General features: G+C 37.2%; 1 protein-coding gene across 1 annotated transcript in view; it reads right to left on the bottom strand.

Moving 5' to 3' along the window:
• Window positions 1-27,269, bottom strand: part of FRY (FRY microtubule binding protein) — a 162,477-nt gene that overhangs the window by 30,010 nt on the left and 105,198 nt on the right. Inside the window, exons 35-51 of the mRNA XM_005147610.3 lie at window positions 26,974-27,064; window positions 25,727-25,809; window positions 22,531-22,681; window positions 21,860-21,963; window positions 19,648-19,833; window positions 17,311-17,509; window positions 16,557-16,678; window positions 15,504-15,691; window positions 14,486-14,580; window positions 12,839-13,440; window positions 11,047-11,144; window positions 10,785-10,955; window positions 5,550-5,690; window positions 4,645-4,824; window positions 3,419-3,580; window positions 2,507-2,581; window positions 1,299-1,469 (exon numbers count right to left, since the gene is read on the bottom strand). Of these exons, the coding sequence (XP_005147667.2) occupies window positions 1,299-1,469; window positions 2,507-2,581; window positions 3,419-3,580; window positions 4,645-4,824; window positions 5,550-5,690; window positions 10,785-10,955; window positions 11,047-11,144; window positions 12,839-13,440; window positions 14,486-14,580; window positions 15,504-15,691; window positions 16,557-16,678; window positions 17,311-17,509; window positions 19,648-19,833; window positions 21,860-21,963; window positions 22,531-22,681; window positions 25,727-25,809; window positions 26,974-27,064 (2,819 nt within the window). The remainder of the gene's footprint in view (window positions 1-1,298; window positions 1,470-2,506; window positions 2,582-3,418; window positions 3,581-4,644; window positions 4,825-5,549; window positions 5,691-10,784; window positions 10,956-11,046; window positions 11,145-12,838; window positions 13,441-14,485; window positions 14,581-15,503; window positions 15,692-16,556; window positions 16,679-17,310; window positions 17,510-19,647; window positions 19,834-21,859; window positions 21,964-22,530; window positions 22,682-25,726; window positions 25,810-26,973; window positions 27,065-27,269) is intronic.

Here is a 27,269-nt window from a genome sequence, read left to right as displayed (position 1 = left end):
TACATTAATTTAGGCCTCTGTCTTGAAGTTAGCCACAGGTATAAACCAAATGTTTGCAGGGTCACAGCTCATGAAGGTAAAATCATTTTGACAGGAATTGTTGTACACAATTATAAATTATAAATTTAAAGCTCCTTTGTAATATTTGGTTAATGTGTTTTCAACCATTGATGCCAACTGCCTTTTTCTTAGTAAAGTCATGGGCAGCTGTGAGCCAAAAAATACTGTTTTGATACAGAGAGTCCTAACTTTGGAAAATAAGGGCTCTGTGACATCTCCTTCCATTTCTTCATCCTTTCTCTCCATTGGAAAAAGAATTCAGAGGTGCATGAGTTCATACCTAAGGGGTCTATTTACCTTAAAATTATTTTACTCCTGTAACTGAATGAGGGAGAAAACTGATTATTTCTTCTTGTACACATGCTCTTCTCAGAGCTTAGAGCAATGCCTGAGAGAATTTATGTTAGAATCTAGTCCAGATATGACAAGGAAATTTATTAAAATATTGGTTTGCTGAACATCTGCACCTCAAGTAAGCACCTCAAAATAGCTAACAATTTCTGAACATTTCAATAACAACAAAATTGTTTGGTAATGGATATTGATTTTTGGCTTTTTCCTCTGCAAAAGAAAATAAACTCCAAGTTTGTTATAAGCAAGGTTGAAGGGTGTAACCCCCCAAAATGCTGTTTCTCCAACTTTTTCCTTTTATCAGTTTCAGGTCAAGGTGAGCTTCACCTGTCAAGACTTGATCTGAGCCATCAGGTTTCTGCTTAGCTCCCGCACAAAATGATGAAATCACAGACACCTAAGCAGAGTGGAAGGTACATCTCTCTAAGTGTTAGTGATTTCATCATAAGTTCCAAGAGTAACAACAGCCTGAAGGCTTGAATTCATGTTTTGGAGGCTTACTCATTAACCAACAGGTCTGGAACAATTTAACTCATGGGTTTTTAAACAGCAAACCTTTTTTTGTTAACAATTTAGACCTTTAAAAATTGTATTTAAATAAATCCACTTAAAAGTAAATTCAATGAAAATGTACTAAAACAGAGGCTTTATCTTTCAGTAACAGTTTTGCAGCATTTCCTAAACTAGATTCAGAAAGGAAGGGTGTGGTACCCTCTTAACTGTTATGCTACTGAAATAAACACTAAGTGAACATTATAAGTAATCTGAACTCAAAACTACTTTTATAGTTAAACAGTTCAAATTTTATGTTACAAGAAGAGTATAGCGTTTAGTAGAAAGAATATCTGGTTTAACAAAAAAACTGTTTCAAAGAAAATGTACTGTACCTCTCCATCTTCCAGCTCAACATCAAGGAAATCAAAGTCCCTAAAGACTCTGAATTGTTGTTCACTGTTTGAATCATCCATGTTCTCCTGCTCCCTTGTTCCGTCTTCTGAAGACACCAAACTCGTCTGGTGCTCAATTAGATCCAAGTCACCACAGGAAGAAAAAATTACCTACAATTCAAAGGATTTCTCTTGTAACAAACTGTTCCCTCTGGTTGTTTCTTCCTAAAAGCTGTAATTGGTTATTCAGAAGACTGTATTTCCAGTACACACCTAATTCCTTCACTGAGTATTTTTAGAACACTATTATTTATGTTGGACAGGTGCCTTCAGATTAAACTCGTACAAAGAAACAACTTCATACTGTAGGAACATGTCCAAGAATATTACGGCTACCTCCTAATGGCTGCAGATTGATGTGGCCTGAATGTTTGTGTACATTTATAGGAACAAAATTCAGACAACTTTGCAGGGAAAAAATATTGTCAAGGGGATGAGATAGTAAGTTCATTAAAAAAAACAAAAAAACCCTCTGGTTAAAAATGATGTTCAAAAATATGTCAAGATTAGGAAAAACAACAAGCTGCATTTTTTTCCTTTCCTACTAAAAATCATTGTAGCTGCAATTTAGGTGTTTTCTTGCACAAATGAAGGGTCTGTTTGCCATAATACAAGTGACATGCAACATCTTATAAAACATTCAGAAATTTTCCTTTCTCTGTAGAAAATATTTCATAACTATTTTAAGTGCTTCCTACATTGGATGATCCATTGCTCATTTCCTGGCACTAGATAATATTAATTTTTAAAGAGCAACATCAGACCTACTGTCTAATGCAAAAATGACATATCCTCTCCCCCTTTTATTTCTGTAATTTATTTCTTTACTTTATAAAGGCTCTATATGAGTAATATCAGAGGTCATTACTCTCTACCCACTGAGATGGCAGAAGTAAAGCCTACAGCATCACAGGTCTCTCACAGCAAAACTGTATGTAGTTCTCTAAGTAAATTGTCCCTAAGTGAAAGGGTCATTCACTCATTCGTCTGTATGCTGAGAAATGCAGCGCAAGCCAGTACAAATGACAATGACAGTAATGTGTCATGAAACTAGCAAATTAGGTCAGCAGCTCTGGGAAACAAAGTTCTTCTCTTTTCAAGTATACAACACAGGGAAACAAAGATATGGTCAATATGAGGCTACTTACTGAAGGGTTTTTACTCAGCCCAACTTCCTGACCACAGAGAGAAAGAACATGCACCAGCTTTTCCTTTGTCCTTTTCTAGAAAACAAGATGTTTCTCAAGTGAGCATTTTTCTATCCACCCAGTCTCCCCGTGGCTAGAAACATACATTAACAAATTTTAATTAGGAGGAAGCAACCAAAGAATTAGTTATTAAGTGCTCAAAGCATTGCTTTCAGAGCAGCTATGGGTACAAGGAAACATAAAAATAGCTGTTAATGATTCTGGTGTTTATTGTTTTCAAATTAGCCTATTAATTCTATTGAGTGTAATAAGGAAACATTGGATCCTGTGCACCACTTCAAAAGGACAGTTCAGAAGCTTAAAATTAACCACATGCATAATTATGTTTTTGCAGAATTGGGCCTGAGTCATTGCTACATAATTTGCTTTACTAAAAAAAAAAAGAGCAATAAATACCTTTATTCTGCTAGTTTTATTTTAGCTGACAGATAATCAAAATCAATAAGGTAATTAAACATCACTTTTAGGAAGATTGTTCGAAGAAATTGTTTTTACTTGATTTCCCAAGAAAACAACACTTAGAAAGTTGCACATGCTGTCTACATGCTCTCCTTGCTAGTATCTGAAGTCACTTGTCATTCTTAGTTAAATCTAAGCTAGATTTAGAAGTCTTAAAAACATGTATTTCCTGCAGGTTGAAAGAAAAACCCAGGACAGAAGACAGACATAACTTGGTCCATTTCTGAGTCCAGGAAATACATTCAACACAGAGGGCCAGACCAGATGCTGTGCTGCCACTCCCCCAGACAGCCAGGAGCACTGTGCAGGGCACAGAGGGCACAGGCATTTAAGAACCTAAGTGTGTGTTAATTCAGGTGCTCTGAGTGCTACTGGTTAATGAACAGAGTTTACCTGAGAGTACTGGGGTCTCTTCCAGCTCACAGGAACAAGGACATTGGAGTTAGACCCTGATGAGGTTGAAGAAGTACTTCGGGTGACAGCCATTGCCCTGGGTTTACCATCTCGTCCAGAGGAACTTTGCAGCTCATCATATCGTCTCCCAATAATTGGAGTCTTAAATAGAGAGTAATTATTCACTAGTATTGTGCTCCAGGATGAACTTATAATGAGCCATATTGCTTCAGTTGCAGGAAAAGAAAGATTACTCTGAAGATCATGTACAGGGGTATAACAAGGGCTGCACCACATTTCATGTCACCTGATTATGCATGTTATTTTCCACTGTGAATGTCTGAGTAACAATTTACATAGTTCATACATAGCTAGTGCTTATTATGTTCATTAATAGCTGTCAAACTAGTTTCTCACATAAGAACCAGAAAAAAAACAGAAAGTTTATTAAGTTTATTTCAAATCCACCTTTCTTGCAGGTTTGTTTTAATGGGTTTTTCCTCACAGTGCTGAACACCTTGGCCCTGTTCCAAGGAACATTAAAATGCCTTCTTGGATAGAGAGTAGGATACTCAGCATTTTCTAGAACTATACCTACATGAAACAGCAAGAGGAAACTCTTTACACAGATAGTGCAAGATGCCTTTTTATGTTCCTATGTCCTTTTAACCTCAAAGTCTCACTATTACCTATATGAAATAGTCTATAATTCTGCAAATATTCCTGCAAGTTCATAATAATAAGTGAGTTGCTCATGAAAGTCAGTAGGACCATTCAGTTCTATAAAGTTAAAAGGTGTACAGGGTTTGCAGGACAAAGACTGCTGTCAGAGTTTGGTCAGAAGTAAGGCAATAATCCCTTAACGGACATACTTCTGTGTTTACCAGTTACAGAGAACATTGGCATCCAAGTATAAAATGCTTGGAGGGGGTTTTTATACATATACTATAATTATATATTACAGTTGTCATCATTGCAACACATCTTTTCTCCAGATAATTTTAAATGTAATGAATAATTCCTTCACCAAAAAAAAAAATCTAGTAAAAATCCAGAAAGAGCCCTCCAGCAAGGGTCATTAAATATGTCACTGCGAATTGAAAAGAATTTAAAAGACTTTTAGTTTAGTAATTTTCCTTTCCTAATTTTCCTAATTCTAAACCATATGGTTTCAGATTATCAAATAATAGAATTAGGGTGTTAAGTAGCAGAATTACAAACAGTACCTCTGAAATATCAAAATGAAACTCTAAAGTCTTCCCTGGTAGTTCCTTGGAGGCACTGTTCCACACTCGATGTATTTCCATTTTTGAAAGGTCACTGTGTTGATAGGATGGTAAAACCAAACTGGCAGAACGAGAAACTACCAACTTCAGGATATTCAAGGCTTCTCTCCAGTGAATGCTCTAGAAATAGGTATATTTAATCAGCAAACAGAAAGATTCACATACGTTCAAGATTATTTACATTTTGAAATCCTTTTCTTTGCCATATAATAAAAATGTGGAATTGGAATATTACTATTCTTTTTCTCTCTTGGACAGTGACAAGGTACGTACTTGCAGACTAATTTCAGCAGCAGAGACCAAGACTTGCCTATGGTGTTACTGTTAGGGAACTGGCCTGCAACCTGGGAGACCTAAGTGAAAGGCCAACATCGCAAAGGATTTAAGATCTCCTATCTGAATGTGTTAAAAAGTATGAACAAATGTAAGGGCCATTGCAAAATCGCCATTTAACAAGAAAGCTGACTTGACACAGGCTATTTAGAGGTGTGAATTCCTAGTAGAAATATTTATTTTCCACTCTCCAAGAGTTAGGTGCAGAAGTCTGAAGGAAGTGCTTACGCCACATCTCTCATGACAGTAATGAAAGAGTGGTCAGTTAAGCTTTGCTTGGTATTAAACTTGCTCCCAATGTCATGTAGCTGCAATCTAACCCTTCTCACATAGTGAACACACAGCTGGGCATCTTACCTGGGGACACACTGTCTATAACACATCAGGATGTTTATAAACTAGACACCACACTGGACAGTTACAGTCCTCCCTGCTAGTCTTAAATTCTATCAATTTACGATAGCAAATATTGCTAAGTTCCTATGTTAATATAAAGAAGATAAAGTATTTACCTGTACATATTTTTCAATGGTTTTTAGCACTTCCACGTTAAACTGTTTCACAGGAATAGCTGACAGGTCCATATAACTAAGAAGACTGTAGATCATCTGTAGGAGGGACTGCTGCATACTGGGAAGACCCTTTTCTAGTAGCTGTTCATAAAAAAGTGAAAATAACTAAATTAACTAAAATAACTATTTTTTTTCTCATGTTAAAAGCTACAAGTTTCATGAATACCATTTGTACTGTTCATGTCTCTTCACTCACTGATTTTGCAATGCCATTTTACAATAATTTTGATGATACAAGTGTGAAATAAAGAGCTTTAAGTTGGGAGCCAAATGCTAGCTTGTTTTGATAGCTAAATGTACATTTTATATATGCCTGCCCTAACTTACCCAGAAAACACATTCAGCCATTGAGTAAACTGGCAGCTAAAATGTACACTGTAATTGGCAAAACACATCCAATAAAAACAGGGGAGTATCTTTTTTGTTGCTGAAACTCAGTGAGAAAAAAGAAAACATGCTGAAAGAAACAAAACTACTACTGTTCAGACATCAACATATACTTATCCAAATACACCTCACTGCCAGTGCTTACTGGTTGTAATTGCCAAGGAAATATTTTCTGTTTAGGAGGAGGTGGATTCTCTGGGCTCTCTTAACTGTACAGGCTAATACAAAGAAGGGCTTGATCTAAATCCTGGAATTTTGTAACACCTGAGTGTAGATCCTGGTATACCACAATGAACCCTGGAAATACAACTCTGCTCATATATATACATGACAGTAATTCAGGAGGTGTACAGACAGCCATGCTATGTTTGCGTATGTGTGTGAAATACCTCAGCTGAAAATTTCCTGGAAGGAAGCATGTTCTTTCACTGGTGACAGGTACTGTCTTACCCCACAAATTTCAGAGGCAATCAAATATTATTGCTAAAGATTACTAGAGGCTCAAGTCTAGACTTTATCCTTCCATTCAGGCTGACAAAAAAGTTCCTCTAACACTGGTTACTAGAGATACTAGGATCTAAGAAACAATTACGCTGCCTCATGTCTTCCATCAGAGCAAAACTTCAACTGTTAAACAAAGTGGAGCCTAGAAATTCTTTAGATGCCCTCTCTGGCCTGAATGACAAGGCTCCTCTTTTTATTGAATGAGAATGCTTCATGCCAGCCAAAATGAAATAATCAGGTAGGACACACACCTATCTTGCTCCGCTAAAAATCTTCTGACTTATTTCATCAGTAAAAGTGAGTAATAATTACTGATTCATAAAAGAAAGTAGGCAAATTCCATTAACAGCACAAGAGATAGAACTCACTACACTTCATCTATTCCTCTATGAAAAGACAGCCAGAATTTTTAAATTAAAGGCACTACAATGGTAACCAGTTTCAGCCATGGATACCTTTACTGAGATATAAAACGTGCTTTGCAATCCTTCTTCAAAACAAGGTTATAGACTTTTTTTTGCCTTCCATTAGGATCTTGCAAGGGAAGGTTTGATTCTTTCCTTGCAATTAGTTTCTGTGATCCAGCACATCAGCTGCAATACCATTTCAGTGTAGAAATAAAGGGTTGGAAGAAGCCATCTGAATGAAAGAAATTTTTTTGTTCTCTGGAAGAGGGTACTGCATCAGAGAATTCCTTTTGTGATATGAAAAGGAATTCTTGGGAAATGGGAATTCTGTCTCTATTGCTGGTTAGAAATCTGTTCTAGGAACTTTATCTCTGAGAGTTTCTAATTCCATTCCAGTTTGTATAAATTTGTTTTCAACAGAATCCTTTGCCTAAAACAGCTCTTGGCCCTTAAACTCTAAACATTTGTGGACTGTGCCAATTTTCACTTGTTCAAATGAGTATATGTGGTGGTTGATAGCCCAAGTGTGTGCTTAAATACATCATGACTTTGTAGCAAGAAAGGGTATTTCAGTTTAAAAAAGAACAGCAACTTAAAATGCATTTAGTACACTAAGAATCCTTTTGCTGCCAGAAGTAACAAAAATAGCAGCAAGATGGAGTTGTGGTAACACATCATTTGGATCAGTGAGTTCCAGGACAAAGAGTTTTCACTGTATTTCTAAGAAGAAGCCACAACTGTTCTCAGTATTTCTTTTCTTTCTTTTTTTTTTTTTTTAATGGCTCTGGTCCATGTAAGCTGCTTTGAAGAATTGTGGATTCCTCTCTTGCTAGTGTGTGGTAACTATTTGGGTCTTATCTGGGTTTATGGATCCACATTCCATTAGAAACATTTGTCCCCTTCCTGAAGCAGCAACTAACTTGGGACTAGGTGGAGAAATAAAGAAGGTATATCATAAGCCATGTCTGATAGAGGAGCTCTAAGTGGAATAATGCCTGCTAGGACATGCTTCCTCTTGCAATACAAATGTTTTAATCTCTCATGATTCCTTGGTTTTGAACAGGTTATGAATGGTCATGCTTCCATCACAAGCAATCCTCTATCAAGCAGGAAGGAGGAGGAAACATCTACCATGAGCACATTACTATGCACTATGTGTGTTTTTGTCCCTTCTGCTGTATTAATAGCATTAGCTATTTATGTCCAAGCATGACCCTGGACTAAATGAATCATGAGCTAAACATGTGACCTATGTCAATTCAGATATGCTACTAGAATGCTTGTGCTCTCATGGTACAAGGTTGACTTTTAAAAATTCATATGCAAAAAATCTAACATAAACTGTAACGTGTTTGTATGCTGATTTTGGTAGTGGAGGGTCAAAGTTCTACTGCACTATTAAGCAGTGATTTTTCCTCATCTATAGACTGAGATTCACAAGTATTTTTCCAGAAGAAAAGATAATTTTTCATGATGGAGTTGAATATGTAAAACTGAGTAAGGAGCACAGCTTGTCACTGTAAGGTTTGGATAAGAACACAGTTGAAATGCAAGGATCGTACCCCTAGCTGACAAGCAATTACATGCCATCAAATAAGCTATATGCAATTTTTTCTCTGACTGACAATAACTGAAGATTACTTTCTGCCAAAGCATTTGTTCTCATAGTCTTGTGGTAGATAGTCCACTTCTGAAGGTATACCTGGAGAGGTCATTGTTGCAACACAAATTTCCTTTGTTATTCTTAAACACTGCATGTCTCACAATTTCCCTCAGGCCCAAGCACTGGAGATTTAGCCAGGATTGTTAAAGCCCAAGCTCTGTAACCAATGGCTACAGCATTCAACTGCAGATTGCCCAGTGAAGCTGTTAACCCATTTGGGTTTAACTATTGACAGTGTATCCCACAGCTGATTTATAGGAGGCAGGAGCACATTATTCATCCTAGTCTGCGGATTAACTAAGAAGAAAAGGGGAGACATTCTGAATACTGGAAAATTTTTTTCTATGGCCACAGCTGGCTGAACAAGGCGGTTTCTTGTCTCTTGCTCCTCCTCCAGCCTGGCAGCTACTCTACGCCCATACAAATAGTCCCCAGACATGACTCAACAGAGCTGCAGTCAATGTAAATACAGAGAAAGGAAGTAGTACTCACTACTCTGTCATCCTTCTATGAGGGTGCTATGTGAAGAATGTTCCTTAATGACAGTAAAACACTGCCTGACTTGATGTTAATATAGTAGCATGGTACTGATCTATACATGGGGGAAGTGCAAAGAAAGTCTCCAGATGCATGTCTAAAACCGTTTTGAAGGGAGCAAGATCACATGCAGTGGCCCTTCTGGAGGTGCTGAAGCACTAGTAACTCTAGGTAGACCACTGAAGGGAAGCACTTTCCTAACACTGGAATAGCAAAGGAGTAAGAGTTTAAATCTTACACTTTACAGCATTCATTTATTAGGAGTACAAGTTTCTGTAGTGAAGGAGTCACTTGACACTGGAGGATTCAGGATCATGTTTGAAGAGCTAACAGTTCTTCAGTCTCTGAGTTTGAGAACAGACTGAAAAAACTCAAGGTCCTGTTTTAGTCTCCTACAGAAGCCACGGCTTTCACCATCAGTTAAGATCTGATATGATTGTTTACTTAGAGTCTCCATGTGAAAACAAGGTAAGGAACTGCAGCTTGAGGAAGCAGGGCCAATTTTGCTCTAAAGTCTTAAGTGACTGTGGAGCACAAACTGGCTTCTCAGGCTTTTGAATATATGTGGATAGCCAGTATCAGACATGCCTGCAAAGTTTTTGTAGATCTTTGGCAGAGGGGAGAACGAATCTGTTCCAAACTCCAATGCTGCTAAAGAAGCATTCTAAAGAAGTGAATTTACTAGTGATGTGGGTGTTGGTCTCTTTTCCAAAGTAGCAAGTGATAGGGTGGGAGGAAATGGCTTTAAGTTGAAGTAGGGTATATTTAGGTTGGATATCAGGAAAAATTTCTTCACCAACAGGGTTGTCAAGCATTGGAACAGGCTGCCCAGGTAAGTGGTGGAGTCAGTGTCCCTGGAGGTATCTAAAAGACATGGAGATGTGGTGCATAAGGACATGGTTTAGTGGTGGACATGGCAGTGCTAGGTGGACTTGATGATCTTAAGGGTCTATTCCAACCTTAATGATTCTATGACTGTATGGGTCTATGAACACAGAACTGTCTTCTCCCTGGATGAGAGGGGAGACTGAAGGCATCTCACTACAGCAGGGAAGTGAAGGGATAAATCCGGTAACTCTGCAAGAAAATGGTGTCCTGATACTGACCTGACACACGAAGCAGAAGATAAAGTAGCATTAAGCTAAAGAGTAGAACTGAGCTTTGGATCCTCAGTAATAACATTGCATCAGCTGTATACTCCACACATGAGAAATGTTAGGATTAAGTAATGAGCACAGGGGAAAACCTGGGCAGCAAGATGATCCCATTCAGCTTTAGAAGAATGCATACAAATTTTTAGCAAGAATCAGATCCTTAAGTAGCAGATGATAACTTGTTTATGCTGCTAAATGCCTTTTGGAATTAGTCCATCCCTTATTTTGCTCAGCGGGGTCTAAATAAAAGTTGTCCAGTTTCTCTCTGCTTCACAGTGAAAAATCTGACCAGCTGGTGAGTGAAGCTGCTTTAAGATGTATCAATCCTGCAGACCTTTGCTGCCTTTTGTTTTAGTGATCAATAATGATTTCTTACATAATTCCCTTTCTCTCTGTTAATTTCTGCTTTTTAGTCTTAATTATAATATAAATAACAGTTAAAGAGAGCCCCAGTTATCTGCATGCAGATTTCAGCTCTGCGGGTTGTTAGAAGAGTTAACCAGTAGAGTTTTTGAAAACTTACCTCAGCCAAATATGTAACCATACTCAAAGTAATATCAGCAAATGCTTCATGAAGATAACGGCAAACCACATTTACCCAGGTGGCGCAGTCCCTTGTATAGCTGTGTGTTTTATAAAGGGTCATGACATGTGCAAGATTTGATAGCTTGGGGTTCTTCTCTTCCAAACAAACCTAATTGAATATAAATGTCAAAACACATTAAAAACCAGGCAACTGCATTTATGGGTTTGAGGGTGTACAAAACAGTAAGTAACTTTGATACCTGAGCAATCCTTTCAGCTATATCTTTACAAAACTGGTTTGGGTTGTCAAAATGCTGAATTAAATGGGGCAGAAGACACAAAACATTCAGTGGAAATCCTAGAAGAAAAATACAGAACAAAATGTGTATTTGGACAGCAAGAGTCCCAGTGATCTTGAAATTGGTGTTTTGTGGGAAGTCATTGTTTCAATACTACATTAGCCATAAACCCACACATACTGTCCAGTTGATCATGTCACTGGCCATGCCATATTTGTCTTAAAGGGGCCTTAGTTTGAAAATCCAGTACATCATTTAGGCAACAGTACTATTAGGAAGTATGAATCTATTTATACAAACATTACCACAAAAAGAGGTATTTACAATATATAGTATCGCACAAAAGTATATAATTTATTCCTGTTAGTATGTTTATCTTTTCCACTTAACTATCTTACTGACAGTCTTAACTGGTGGCATTTCTTTTACTGTTGCTAAAACACAAAAAGTAATTCAGTGAATATTGATAAATGAACTGCTTTGGTCAGGCTGCCAGGCACAGCTTTCATTTTTTTATACTGTTCAAGTTAATAATAATAATGAATCAAAATTCTGCTGTAACTGGTAGAATGAGACTACTCAAGTGGGTGTTTTTGAAGGTAGGAGGTGGCTCCTGCACCAAGTGCCAGCTGCTGTCATTAGTATAAGGGCTCTGCCTGGAGCTGGGATTCAGCTTTTCTAAAACAGCTCATAGCTTAAAGCTGATGAAATACAGGCAGCAACTATAACTGGGGGCCATAACAAAAGCTGCTCTAGTTCAAGTAGGGGCTTAGAACTCAGAAGCCAAGAGATAAATGCAGACACGATTTGGTTTTTGAAAAGAAAGAATCTAATCTATGAAAATTACTTTCTAAACATTCATTCCCTTTCGTTCTACGTTATTTAAACAAATTGTCTAAGTTAGGAGCATAATTTCCCTAGGCTTCCTCTATACTCAGGAAAAATAAAAGATACCTGCAGATGGTATTGTCACAACCCGTGTGTGAATTACCCAAAGTCTGCAACACAGGCACCACACAGTTAAGAGATGGGCAGACAGTTCATGGCATTCATTCCCTTACTCTGAATCTAAACTTGTTATGACTTAATTGTAAAGCCTACACAGTTGTCTCAATAAATATCTGACTGAAACAGAAGAGTAAAAAGCTGGAACAACACAGAAAATCTCTTCAAGAAAAATAATTAAGAAGTAGTCAATAACTGGGTTAATAAGGTCTACATAACTGGGATTTTCAAAATGTTACCTTATCTCCCTATAGCCCAGGCCTCTCTCCTCACACACTAATGTGCCATTATAGTTTATCTAAAAAGTGCACAAGAGTTTTTAATATTTATATTTCTAGAGAAAATATAATTAAACACTAATTTCAAATTAAGTAATTTGAAATATTCTGAAAATAATTAAATGGATAAACTGGCCATAATAGGTTCTAGAACATTTGACAGCAACTCCTTATTTGTTTACTTTGTCAGCACTCAAGATATACACTGCTAAGCCCTAGAAATGAAATATTAAATAATACATGACTGCATTCCAAAACCTTGTTGTGCAATAGACTGGCTTTTCAGAATCATCTTATATTGTTATGAAATCTCCAAGAAGCCCACTCAGCTCAAAGCAAAAGTTCAGCATGTTATATTAGAAGACAACAAAAAAGCACCATTTCTGGTTTTGTTTAGATAGCCTAATGAAATCTGTCATCAAATGTCAAAGCAATGGAAACTGAAACAGAGGAAAGTATACTGGTTTTACCTATAGCTTGAGAGGAGTCCACCATGGATATTCGAGACACTGGTGTCAGCAAACTAAAGAGCTGCAGTGTGAGATCAGTGGTAGTAAGGGAGGTGAATCCTTTCAGGAGTAGCTGCTGAAGCCCTGAGAAGTCTGCCCACTTCAGCTGTCCTTGTAGCTTCTCTAATTTCTCCCTGTTTTCAGCTTTATCTAGTGGCAAGTGAGCCAGAAGTTTATTCAGTAACCGCAATGCCATTAGATATTCAAACTCAAAATCTGATTCCATTAAGGCCACAGCAACCCAGAAGATGGTGGCCAGGAGGTTGGTTGGATTGTTAATATGAGATGGGTCAGTGAGACTGTCCTTTAAAGAAGATGAACTTCTTGTTTTAGAGGACAGGCCTTGTTGGGTGCACGCTTGAATTCTGTCTAGTGTGGCACTGCGTGGGGGGTCTGAGGACTTGTCCACATCTCCAAACTTTTTGGGTACAGAGAAGCTTCTCTGGTGCCTGCTTCGTTCAGCAGTGGCTGTGTTACCACTAGCAGGATTTACATTCAGCTGTCCCGTGCTCTTCCGGTTTGCTGTAAGCTTGGTGCTTGATGTTAAATCTGGTGAAGATGAACTGAAACCAAAACATATAACATACACTGCAATGTGTGAATGCACAGCTTGAAACTTGTACATATTCACAGAATCATAGAATAGTTAGGGTTGGGAAGAACCTTAGGATCATCAAGTTCCAACCCCCTGCCATGGCCAGGGACACCTCACACTAAAGCATGTCAGCCAAGGTTCTGTCCAACCTGGCCTTGAATACCACTAGGGATGGAGCATTCACAACCTCCCTGGGCAACCTATACCAGTGCCTCACCACCCTTACAATAAAAGACTTCTTTCTCTTATCTAAACTTCCCCTGTTTAAGTTTTAACCCACTACTCCTTGTCCTGTCACTACAGTCCCTAATGAAGAGTCCATCCCCAGCATCCCTATAGGCCCCCTTCAGATACTGGAAGGCTGCTATGAGGTCTCTATGCAGCCTTCTCTTCTCCAGGCTAAACAGCCCCAGCTTTCTCAGCCTGTCTTCATACGGGAGGTGCTCCAGTCCCCTGATCATCCTTGTGGCCCTCCTCAGGACTTGTTCCAACAGTTCCATGTCCTTTTTATGCTGAGGACACCAGAACTGCACACAATACTCCAAGTGAGGTCTCATGAGAGCAGAGGGGCAAGATCACCTCCTTCAACCTGCTGGTCACGCTTCTTTTGATGCAGCTCAGGATATGGTTGGCTTTCTGGGCTGCAAGCACACACTGCTGGCTCATGTTAAGTTTTTCATTTATCAAACTGCAAATAAATATTTAAATAGGAAAAGGAAAACATCACACTGTCTACTGCAGCCTGTCATTTTTTCTTCTATAAGTCTCACAGACATGACTGAAGTGAGGTTCATGTGGTGCTGCACCAAACCAGAGCAGTACAGCTTACAGTCTAGGCAGGTAAGAACAAAATGGGGATAAGAGACACAGAACTGTGAAATGACTTGTGGCAATGTGCATATAACGAAGCAGTGGTAGAATTAAAAACAATTTTGGCTGTCAGTCTGCAGAACTGTACACTTATTATCACGAAACATTGAAAGAAAAGATACAGTTAGGAGGACAGCTCTTACCGTGATAATACCGTCAAAAGATCACTGTTCTTCAAACACTCAGACAGATTATCCACAGCTGCTTCCAAAGTAAGTAGTGCCTCCATTACATACCCCTATTAATACACGAGAGTAATCATTTCAGCAAAAACATTCAAAACAGTGAACATTTTAAAATCTTCAGCTCATAAAAGGAATAGGCACCTACTGAAAATTTGTAATTTCTCCTGAAAAAGAACAACATTCAGATCAATGCCACTGCCCTGAACATTAAAATGTCACTATAACTGTGCTTTATTTTCTGCCTCTATGATCTATGAGGGCATTCTAGAAGGGCACATATTTCATCAGGGGACTAGTAATGGCACACAGAACCTCTGACTTGTAGGCCACCGATTTAAATTCTGCACAAGAAGTTGTGACAGAATATTACTGTCATCTTGTGGCAGTTTCATTATGTGAGTAACATATGGAGGTGACGTCAGTCTATTTCTTTTTAAGACCTAGTAGTTCTCTTTATTGAGTCTTGAATCTTGCAATAAATAGTCCCTGATTGTAAAATTGCTGTCTGTTTAGCTAAATCAAGTGAATATCATAGTTCACTAATCTAAATCAAGTCAGCATAAGTTTTGTACTGTTATGGATGGTGTGGATTTTTTTATTCCAACAGATGTTAACATTTGAGAAATGAGGTAGTGCCTACTTCACAATGTCAGATTACATCAGCAGAGAGGATGATGGGCTCCTTAAGCACAAATTAATGATGTGAAAATGGAAAAAATGGTCATCACGAAGATTTAATTTTGAGTGACATTTACTAGATATTTTATAGTTGTTCTCTTTAGAGCTATAAGATTGTAATAGCCTGACAAAGGCTTTGATAAGGTACATATGAATTCAGTGAACTCAGAGGTAACCTTTTCGAAGGCCACATTCTACTTTGCATCACTTGACTCCAGAACACCTTATTAAAACAGTAACTTTAAGTTAAGTATACACTAAATCAACAGTACTAAGAAGCTTATGTGCACTTTCCTACCTGAATCTCATCTCCATGTTCTCCAATAACTTCTACCAATCTTGACAGGAGGTCTGACAATGCATGTGCAGAAAGAGGCTGCTTCAGGGCCCTGAATATCTGGAAAGAGCGACCTGCGTAATGTCTTGAAGAGCTTGAAAGAGCTGTTTGCAAAGCAACTTCACTCAGATGCTGCTCCAAATGAAAACCTAAGCAAAGAACAGTGTGCCAATTATTTTTTTTTTTGTTAATGACAGACTTTACTGTGGGTCATAAGCAGCCTGAACCAGCACTGTGGGGAGGATATGCACTGTAATGTATTCTGCAAACCCTGTGAAAAATGGAGAGGCAGAAATGTTTGAGAGAACTTCCCACTGTTTAAGTTTATTTGATACAGAATGTAAGAAAATAAACTGCAAAACCAAAATTCTGGGTCTGTAAACATTTGCCAGCAAAAACCTGAAATTATTAATCTGATTTCATTCTTTTTACAACTCCTGGACAAACTTTCAAGCCATCCACTATTCTTGCTGACAGCAACACGATAACTTCTGAACACTCCCAAACCTATAGCCGAGCTGAAGCAGAATTCTTTCTATTAGTCTCAGAAGGCTTTGGATAAGATCTTAAATACCAATGCTGTATTCTGCTTTGATCTTGGAAGATATTTAATCAGCGACCGTGTTGGTTTTGAACATACAAACCATACATTTCCTAAGCTCATAAACTGTAATAAATTAAAACTAAACATTTATTGCCAGAAAAAAATTAACAAAGTACATTTACTTAGTAACTGTGACATATTTTACCAACAGGAAACAGAGGAGCTTTTATCTGCTAGAATCAATTAAAAGGGTTTCTACCAACAGCTTTGAAGAAGTGTTTGATTTAACATTAAGCCACAGTACGGTCTACCACGATTTTTTTAAAGCAGTTCTTTTATACGTCATATATCCTTGTACTTGATACACGTTGTACTTCTGCATAAGCAGATCTACTGAGTCACAGGATAAACATTCAGTGTGACCTTCAGGGAATGTTTTTATAGTTATGAAAGGAAAAAAAAATTACTACCTGATTTGGAATCTTTAAACACAGATACAACATGACGCAGAAAATTAGTGAGCTGTTCAGCACTCTTGGTGTTCTGATTTTTGGGTGTGATATCTTCATGGCACCAAAGTGGACCAAATGCCCTTAAAGAAATACATAACAAAGTGCAAAATTTCTTTGAGTTATCTGAAATAAACGTAGTCTGTTAAAAAAACTGCAAAGGCAATTAGATATTTCCAGGATCACTGCCTGGAAAAAAATGCAACTGAACAGAACTTTATCAGCAAAATACGAGAAAATAAATATTCTTACACTGTATTTTACAAAACCTGCCTTGTAAAATATAAGTTATACCATTTAGACAGCAGCAGAAACAAATCAATGACTTTTTATTTAACATGCGTAGGATCTGGTAGCTGTAGTCAGGAGTTAATATTGCTTTCACCAAGGCCTTTCACTACATTCTGTACATTTCAGATCTAGTTTTATAATAATAAAACTGTTTTCTTCCATTAGCTCATTGTCAAACATAGCACTATCAATCAATTAAACATTTTATTCCCATCAGACAAGATTTTTTTTCTGCTGTTCCTGACACTGTAGTTCTTTTAAGTACCTATCTACTTCTATAAGTATCAATAAAAGTGGAATAGGAGTCTGTAATTACTATAAAAGTTCAGTAATTTTCTTCTGAGATTTTTAAGTTTCTACAGATAATTGAAGAGAAGACATGAAAGTATAGAGTACAAATGTATCCTCTGCTTATCTGCATTACCTGGTTGTCAGAAACTCAATTAATTTGTTTGCTTTCTCATCTGTTTCAGCAGCAGTATCCATGTCCTCAACCTCCTGTGTAATCTGTGGGAGATTTCCACTGCTGCCTCCCAGACTGATACTGGAGGAGGTAGAGCTGGAGCTCAAGCCTGAGTCTGGCACTGGAGATGACTGGTATTCCCGCAAAAAGTCAAAGCCACCTGCCAGTCAAAAGAGGGGAGATAAAGGCGGAATGCACTGTTAAACCACCATTGCAGATTAAAGTATCTGCAAGCAGCTCTTTTCAGAGTCAGCAGCAGAAACCTTCTACTGGGAAACATAGGGGAGAACATATGTGCAAAACACAAGTGTCAAATGCCAATGGGAATGAAAATGGTACTGTGGTTCTAAACATGCAGAATCCAATATTAAATGAAAAATATCAAAGTCAAGATTTATTTCTTTTTACTGCACAAGGGCCACAGTACTTGAAAAAAAAAGTTGCAGGGTATTTTACATTCAGAAGTATGACTGTCTGTAAAGTGAATTCAGAAGTTGGCTTAAGTGCATGCAAAGTTCAGCTCACTTCTCTGGGCTAGTCTGATGAGGAAAAAGCCTCTGCAGAGTGGAAAGTTTCAGGACAATGATGATCTCCTAATTTTACAAATGTAATGACAATCAAGATACAAATGCTTAAAGCTTCTGTTCAACACCTTTAGTAACTGTAAACATTGGACTACTCACACTAAGTATTTTCAGCATTAAGATTAAACATCTGAGTAAGAGTTCTGCTAGATCAAAAGCTTGCCACACAACTTAAGATCTGAAATTAGAAACTAAGACCAGTTTTCTTAAGATTAGACTGCTTGTCATCTTAGGCTGTATCAACAACAGAAAAATTGGACTTGCAAGAACACTGGGAGCAGGAGTCCCAGGCCTGCTGACAAAATCCACTGCAGGTCAGGAGACCTAATTCAGTTGCCTGACATTCAGGAACAAATCTGAACCAAAGTATTTTCAGTTAGGAATTTTTCCTATGGCTACTCACCCACACTCTCACACTTAATATTAGCTGCTCAAAAAAGAGTACAAATAAAAAGTTTTAGTAACTTCTTCGACTTCAGAGGCCCAGACACAGGGTACCAATTTTGTTGTTCAGACACAAGAGTGAAAAGTGTTTTTCATTTTGGCAGAAAAACAAATAATATAATTTTAATGTAAGAATTTTATACTGTATTTAATAATTCATGGACATGTGTTGGAAAAGAGATCTACACAATTCAAGACAGGAAATTCATGTATGAGGCAATTTTGCACAGACATTATCCAGAATGAAACCATAATTGTTGTGTAAGATTTTAACACAACCCGAATAATTCATAAATTACAAATAGAAAGGAAACAGATATTTGTGAAATATACTGCACTCTGTGGCAGTAATCTCTTTTCAGTTCTCTTTCAAATGGCCAAATTAATTCATTAATCTGAAATAGCTACTCCTTCTCATTAATTATTTTTTCTTTTTGTGGCTCATACAACATAATAATCAGTTACCAAATAATATTCTTCATAAAGCTAAACTATTTATTACTTCTTTTTATATTCCTAAAGAATCACAAAAATATCACTAATTTGATAATGTAATTTCTAACTGTATTGTAAAGGTCCTGACTATTTCCCAAACAACTAATCCTGCCTCCATAAGTCTACATTGGTTCCGTGATTCCTTCAAATCTCAACAGTATTCTTGATTTTAGTAATATTACCTGACAATAGCCAATCTAGATAGCAGCTTTCTACAAACTGTTACCAGCCAACTTCTTAAAAACAGGTAAATTGTTAAAAGAACACCCATCTCAGCTGAAGTCTGAAGTACTGTTCCTAATGTGCAAACAGATCTCAGGACAGAAATGAATTGTATCTCTGATATAAAGCAGGGTGTATATAATGTAAAATCTAACTTAATAATGGAAAATTTGAGCTGCATATTCTTCCTGTGTTGGAGTTATTTGTTCATTTCTTTTGAAGGTTGAGGAGTGATTGCCCTCATTTAAAGTAGTCCTGGCTCCCTGAGGAATAAGTTAGGAAGTTATTAGCTGTATTAATGTTTAAAATTCTACATCATATATTTTACTTTCCATCAGATGGCTTTTTCACTATTATGAAAAGTTATCTAATAATGATTTGGGTGCATCTCTGAGGGAGTTAACATGAAATTAATATTAATGGCACCTTTAATATTTGCCACTTTACTACCTTATCAAACTGTGGTATTTTAGGAAATTAACCTTGATTTCCTACTTTCAAAAACCTCACAGTATAATGCAATGTTTGTTAGTTTCTTCTTTTGCTTTATTACCGGTATAAAGATATTCAGGTAAGTATGCTGGTTGTACTGTCAGAGTCTTGGTCTCGTTCATCTCTCTAGTCTGAAGAAGCACTGATGCAATGGCTTGATAGTTGCTATTGCAAGATAATGCAATCAAAAGGTGAAGCAGTAATTTTTTACTGTGTTCAAAGACCTCAGGGCGGTAATGGTCAAGACCTAAAAGAAAAGGTTACAGCAATCACTGAATATGAAATAATAATAAACAAATTCACATTCCAGAAATAGCAAAAATTCCAAGGCAGATCATGGCAACAGTGCAATCAAACAAAAGATGTAGTATTTCCAGACATAGTTACTAGTGTTTTTACTTAAATGTATATGTATATTTAGTTTCCAGACTGAGGTCCCATACAGAAAGTACAAAACAATGTGAGGCAATACAACTTTATGCATTGTCTCACTACAGTGTTAATTTGACAGGGCTGGAAAACCTCTAAAGATGAGAAATTCTTGATGGTGGTTGTAATTACATTGTTTATCTCAGTATCTGGCTTTCTTGCATAGACATCAGTTTTACAACATGTCCAAACAGTCAGAGACAGATACTGATTTATTAAAAGAACTGACAGAAAAAATCCCTTGAACTTCAGCTACAGTGAGTACCATGAAAAATCACCCACTAGCTCAGGATGCAGAATAGAATCAGAAAGCCTAGCACTGAAATACTCTGATATGATTACCATTACTGTTCTTTGTAAGATTTTAACACAACCTGAATAATTCACAAATAACAAATATAAAGGAAAGAGATGTTTGTGAAATACACTGCACTCTGTGGCAGTAATAATTTTCAATTATCTTTCAGCATCTTCCAGGATATTTAAAAACACTTCCTTCTGTTTAGGGGCAGTTTCAGTGCTGAAAAATTGAATTATTTTCTTCTTTAGCTCCTCTCTTCTCAGGATATAGTACTCTTTAAAAAGTAGCTCCTTCATCACTCGAAGTGGCAGCAGCAAACAGGTCTTTCAAGTAAAGTGTTTTCCAATACAGTTCAATCATGCCGGTTTTGTCTGGCCTGCAAAAATGAAGCTGCTAATACTGCCACAGTCTCAGCAATGTGTCTTTGGCTCCTATGGGCAGGTATTTGGAGGTTCTGTGCTTCTTGGTCTTACTTATCTGCTCATAGTCTCCTTCAAAACAACCATGGCCAACTTGCCAACCTCTTTGTGCATAAAGAGTGTGCATTTAAAAAAAAAACAACACCCTATTTCATCAAAAGATTTCAAACAGAATAGTTGGTAAAAGAGTAGCAGAAAATGAGAATAAGGTATCTTATTCCACTGTATACTGAAGTATATCACATATATTCTACCACTGCACTGTAATCTTCTAACTTAATCTTATTTGCCTACTGAACAACTCTCCAGAGTGCTAGTGAATAGACTTACTGGTAACTATGGTGACTGAATGAAAAGTGGACTGTAATCTCTAGTATTCCAACACATTTATTTCACAAGTGTCTAGCTGTGTTTACTTGTGAAAACTTTTCTTTATCAACCATGCAAGTTACAGAATGGCTTTATAATGCTAGATACTTTTGTGTGCTAAAAAATAAGGCCACTTGCTTTTCACAATGCAAAGTCGCAGGATAAGGAATGTATCACTCTCCAGCTGAACTGTGTTATGGTCAAGAACAGACACAGAAATGCTGAAAAAATAGTTTCTGTGCTCAGGTATGTAAGGGAGGACAGTGACAACAAAGTACTCCAATAGCAGTGAAATTAATGAAGCTTGCTTTCCAGTGGTCTATGTCCTTCCTTCACTATCTCTGCAGTACAGTACCTTGGCTCTCTTACACAGTATTTTTTCAAATGTAAGAGGCAGCACTTGTATGTGTAGTCCAGGTCTAAAGCATGTGCTGACTTCCCAGCACAAACCAGACTGTACAGAGGCTAAGGTTCATAGGACTTTCTTGCAGGGGTGGGAGGCAGGTACAGGTTTTTTAGAAATCTTTCAGGAAGACAATCATCTTCAAATTTCTACCCACCTCACATATTTGGGTGAAATTGGTGAAAATACTCAAAAGTTTGAAAGTTCTGGGGTTAACTGCCTCAGGTTTTTTGTTGTTTTTTTTTTTAGGAAATCAAAAATCTTTAAGAAACACAACTCTATAGCTTCAGCAAAACTAAACTAGAAGAACAGGATTACATTTAAACTTTATTTCTTGTTCTATTAGTCTTACCTAAAAAGAGAGCATGTAGTAATAAAGGGAGATGAAGGGCCCAATCTTCTCTCACACTGTGATCCACTACCATCTCAGTCATGAAGATAACAGCAATATTGCACCTGGAAATTAAATATCACAGTATCAGTTTGAAACCTCTTCAAGATAGGAAAACATGATGGCTATTTCTGAAGATTAATTATTAATTAATTAAACAATCTCTGCATTTCCAAATTTGTAGCATTTCTTTTCAATATGATTAATGCTGAAGCACCACAGTTACAGCTTTAAGCAAGTAAGTACTCATTAATGAAAAGAACATTCTAACTGTCAGTGAAAATTGTGTAGAAGAGGAATTTCAGAATATGCATAGCCTAGCTAGAATAAAAGATCAAGGGGGAAAAGTGCTATGAATAACAGCCACAGAGGCTTGGGAAAGAGAAATGTTCCTTTTTTTTCTAGTTGTTTCTTTAGTCTGATTTGTATCAGAAAGTGATTTCCTACATTGTAAATAGGCTTTCTGGTAGAAATCTGGTAGAACTGCAAGCCTTCAGTGCATGTTGATTTTAGCACTGGAAATTAGCAGAAACTGAAGTTATGATGTTCTGAGTGGTGGGACAGTTGGATTGATGTTGGTCTACAGTAACAGGAAGCATCTCACTGAAATGTCAGAATGCGAAACTGCTCACCTATGAAGGGGTCCCCGGGGTGTGATGGTTTCTGGGAGATAGTCCACAAGTGGTGCCCAACATCCTCCATTGTAAGGCATGGGCAGAGGATGTGGTTGCTTGGTTTCAACAATATTCAATAACCAGCTTGTATATGGAGAAACTGGATCATCTGTGTGGAAAAGCATTAAAACAGAGTGCATAAAATACAAGACTGCTTACCCATTTTTGAGAAATAGTAAAACAGAGTTTATGCTAACTCAATAGCTCAGCTGTTTGGATAATGTGATAACATGAAGTTTGCAAATCCTGTGTTCAATAACAAGTGATGCATTTTTAATCCCTCTTTCATGCTGCTGGAAATTAAAGAGATTCCAGGCACACAGCACTGAATGGTAGGAGCGGCAGCTGAATCCCTGCTGTCACTTCGTAGCTTTGGATCCAGATCACAGAGCACCAAGCAACAGACTTTCTCTTCAAAAATGAGAGAAAAGCTCAGCCAACAAAGTTGCTGTCAGAAGCCATCTGCTGCAAGGGGCCGTGTACATTCTTGCAACTCCTCACCAGTGCCCTGCTGAGCGATGCTACAAAGGCAGAAGTTAAATGTCTCAAATTAGGAAGGAGGCATAAGGAAGGTAAAAAACATCTTCAGGGTAATTTTCTTTCAACAGGGATGAATTATCTCTTGAATTTCTTGAAGATTAATTTGACTTCATTTCAGTATGACAGCTGCTGTATATTAGTGAGTAATAGGTTTTTTCTTCCACCTGTTTATCTGCAATAATGTGGGTCAAGTAAGTTATTTCCACCACTTTGTGTCTTCTCTCAGCTTTGATCATTCTCTATTCTGATCTCCCTCATTCTTCCTGATTTTTCCCATTGGCCAGTTTTTATTTCTCGGGTCTGACAGTCTGTGAACACTACCACAGAAAATATCCTTTCCAGGCCTGCTCTTCCCATATATCCAAACATTGCCCTTTGTGAATTTTTAAAGAGAGCATTATTTTTAATTATTATTACAACTCTGCATTTAGGTTGGTTTGAAAATCTTAGCACTTTCCTTTTTTTTAACAGCCTGTATCTGATGCTTTTCGGCTTTGCCACAGGAAACAAAAGTAGTTTGATTCCTACAAAAGTATCAGAGCTAATGTCCTCTAAAGCACATCACTTCTTGGTTTTGTCAAATCATCTTCAGGTTTCTAGATCTTCAGGAGTCCTTCAGTGAAGTAGCTGCTCCTCCAGTTATTATTCAAATGCCACTTTTATCATTCCCATTCTTCAATGTTAGTCTTCCAAGGGGCACTTTAGATCTTTCTGATTTAGACCTCTACTTGTTTCTCCCATGATGATTTATTAGCTACAGATAAAGAATAAACTGACCTAATAATGTAGCAAAGTATAGTATTTTCACATATTTATCTTCTAAGGATTAACCAGATAGTGTTTGACAGATGCTTTTCACATAAAAATATCACTGCATTTAAGTGTTTCACATACAACTGCTTCTTGAAGTCCATACTAAGACCAAGCTACACACTCATGTTTTCATGGGTTTACACGCAGACTGAGAAAAAAAGAAGCATTTTGCATCTTAACATACAATCTTTGCCTGAACAAAAGAGTTTCTGTGCTGCAGAGCTGTGTTCCCTATTTATATCCTCAGCAATTTATGTATGCTCAAGTAGACTGCATAGAAGAGAGAAGCCATACCACCAACTACTTCACAGCTTGGGCTGCCTGCCAGAGGGAATTAGTTGCTCTTTCTTAATTGAAATTGCATTATTTATCTTGTGGAATGACAAATGCTAAAAGAATTAATCTTTCTTTTTAGAGTTCTATTTATTTTATATCTTGGCATCCATATATTTGCATAAGGGCCCCTGTGAAAAACAAACCGTGCACAAATTTCACAGTACTATAAAGCTTGCAGGTATAGACAGGAAAAATGTTTGGGCACTGGCTTGAGGAGACATTCCAAAGAGCAAAGAAAATATCAGTACTTCTTAACCTTTTATTAGTCTAAGCTCTTGTCAAAACCAGCTACTTGTGAAGAATGTTCTGACAATACAAACATTGTTCTGTTTTGAAAGACTGTTCATGCAGATCAGATTAGTGCTGGTGCTCCAGTTAACATCTGCTGAAGAATTTTTAGTAGCTGCAGCACTAGCAAGGCATAAGAAAAACAAGACCAGTGCGCAGAACACCACTGAATTTAATATGTTGCACACTTTTTTGTATATTTAAGTACTGCAGTATGTACATAGACAATATATTGTAAATATTGTTCTTTGTAATTATGAAAAATAGTGTCTAAATACTTTAAATTATCCTGTTGGATTGTACAGTGTTTTCTTATTTTGCAGGAAAGTATTGCCAAAAATCTACTTGGATTAAAGAATATGTAAGATCTTTACTTTTTATGTCAAAATACTGGCCCAAAATGTGTCTGTAGCACCAGGACAAGACATTATGGCCTCTGTATTATTTGTCCAGGCTTTATTAAGCTAGAGATGAAAGTCAATAAATAGGTCTTGCCTTTTTTACATTTGATTAGGGCCTAACCAAAATCTGTAGATTGGCTTCTATAGAATTCACTCCAGAAACAAAGTCCAACCACCAAACTCTGAAAATTTACACTGTCATTCAACAGTTGAGAGAAATACCTTGGTCTTCTTTGGAATTTATGCTGAGCATCAAGTGTCCACTCATAGTCAATTTAGTAGAAATACATAAAGAACAATAAGCATGCTCAGGAACCCTATTTCACTCTCCCCTCAAACACAGGTTTGCACAGTGCAGGCAGAAACTGGTTGCAGGAAGCAGAAAAAAGCTAAAGAGAAGACTTCATTTTTGGAAACTCCTTAATCTCTTCTTCAGGCTCATATAACAGCACTTGATTTGGAGGGAAATACTAGTGATGGGCACAATTCAAAGTACTCGCTGGTGTGGTTTTGGAAGTTTTTCACCTTGCCATATATGAAAGGTTCAAGGTGTTACTGTCTGGAAGATTCTCTTGGCATTTAAACATGTTTGACTGAGCTCACACTAAATAAAGGAAATTAACTAAATGAGGTATGAAGGTAAAATAAGGACACTCTCCATATGGTGATGCTACATTACTGTTTATACAGAACTTAAACAGAAAGCCTCCACCAGTCATGTTTTCTTCTCATACCAAAACACTGGAAATTTCATGAAGTTGAATAATAGAACTTACTTTTGTCATCATCGTAAGATCCTCCAGAGCTATTACTGTATCTTGATTCTAGTCGGGTATGTGCTCTGATTACATTACTGAACCTTCAAATGCAAGAAAAATCTTAATGAAAAACACAAGCTGACATTGAACATCTGACTGCTTACACTACACAAAAAGCATTTCCTCAAGCATGTACTTTTATACTGGAGTAGACAGTAATGTGAATGTAAGGGTCTTTCTTTCACAAAAGAAGATTTTTGCAGCCAGTTTCTGAGATGTTCTAATGGTGTGCTCCTGCGTTACAAGCTTTTAAAATTTAGCAGATGGAAAATTCCCTTGTTACAAAGGTGTGATTTTCTTGAAGTAAGAAACTGTGCTAAGACTGAACTGAGATATAAACTGTTCACAGCTAGTATTTTGTCACAGCCCCTGTACATGGGTAAAATCCTGGCAACTTGCTACTGCAGTAACTGACTGAATAGTCCAAAGTTAAGCCTGTACAGGTATCAAACAGCAAAAGCTGCTGCAGATCACCCTTTGGTAGGAAAATCCAGCAACTGCCAGAGCAAATCTAGCAGATAAGGGATACAAGAGACAGAACGAACTGTTCATAGCTGTCCCCAGGTCTGCCAGAGACCCACAATAAGCTAACTTTTCCTGGTGATCTCCTTTGTTGGGTTTGAGTGAGAGAAGATATATATATCTGTCTGTGCTCAGGGATCTGACAGCCATTAAGCTTTGCATTTACTCATTCATGATTTGTCAGTATGTACCATAAGTAGCAAAGGTTCTAACTGTATGTATGATTTCTCAGCAAAATATTTGACACATCTTTTTTCTGTAAGGCTTAATTTTAACATTACATTTTATTCAGTGTCCATAAATCAAAAGGTGTGTTCAAACATGATTTTTCATAAAGATTTTAGTAGTCATTACTTGATACACATTCTTGATTTTCTTTCTTTGTGGATAGTTCCTACAAAACCACAATGTACTTAGCACAGCTCATTCAATGTATTTAACAAATGTTCCTCTGCAATTTATTATTAAGCCACATCAGGAATGAGAATCACACAAAAATACTTTTAAAAAACTTTTATATATGCTTATTTTAAGATGGTTTTACTGGGATAACGCTGCTTAGCATCAGTCTGAGCATTAGAGTTCCTCGCAAAACAATAAAGAACTTTGCCCAACATCTCATCCTTACCCTATAAAAATATGTACATTTTGGGAAAAAAAGACAAATCAAACAAACCACAAACCTTTCATCAGTCTCTTTCACCATTCTGTTCTCCTCTACATCAGGAAAACTATCCTGGCCAGCTACAACAGTGTTGCTGCTAGAAGTGGTTCCTATATATGAGATATCAGTAAGAATATTTGTTACATGCAGCAGGCAGTATTTACAAAGCAATAAAAGCCCGTAACTTAGATTTTCTTAGTAGCCACTGTCAAAGTGATCATCCTGCAAGTATCTGCACATATGAATGAACACTGTTACCTCTACAAATGAGGACTAATGATGTAAAGTTTACATGTTTTGAGGGGTTTAGATTGG

This window comes from Melopsittacus undulatus, chromosome 2 (assembly GCF_012275295.1).
Source record: "Melopsittacus undulatus isolate bMelUnd1 chromosome 2, bMelUnd1.mat.Z, whole genome shotgun sequence".
Taxonomy (NCBI): Eukaryota; Metazoa; Chordata; class Aves; order Psittaciformes; family Psittaculidae; genus Melopsittacus; species Melopsittacus undulatus.
This window is presented reverse-complemented; position numbering and strand designations above follow the sequence as displayed.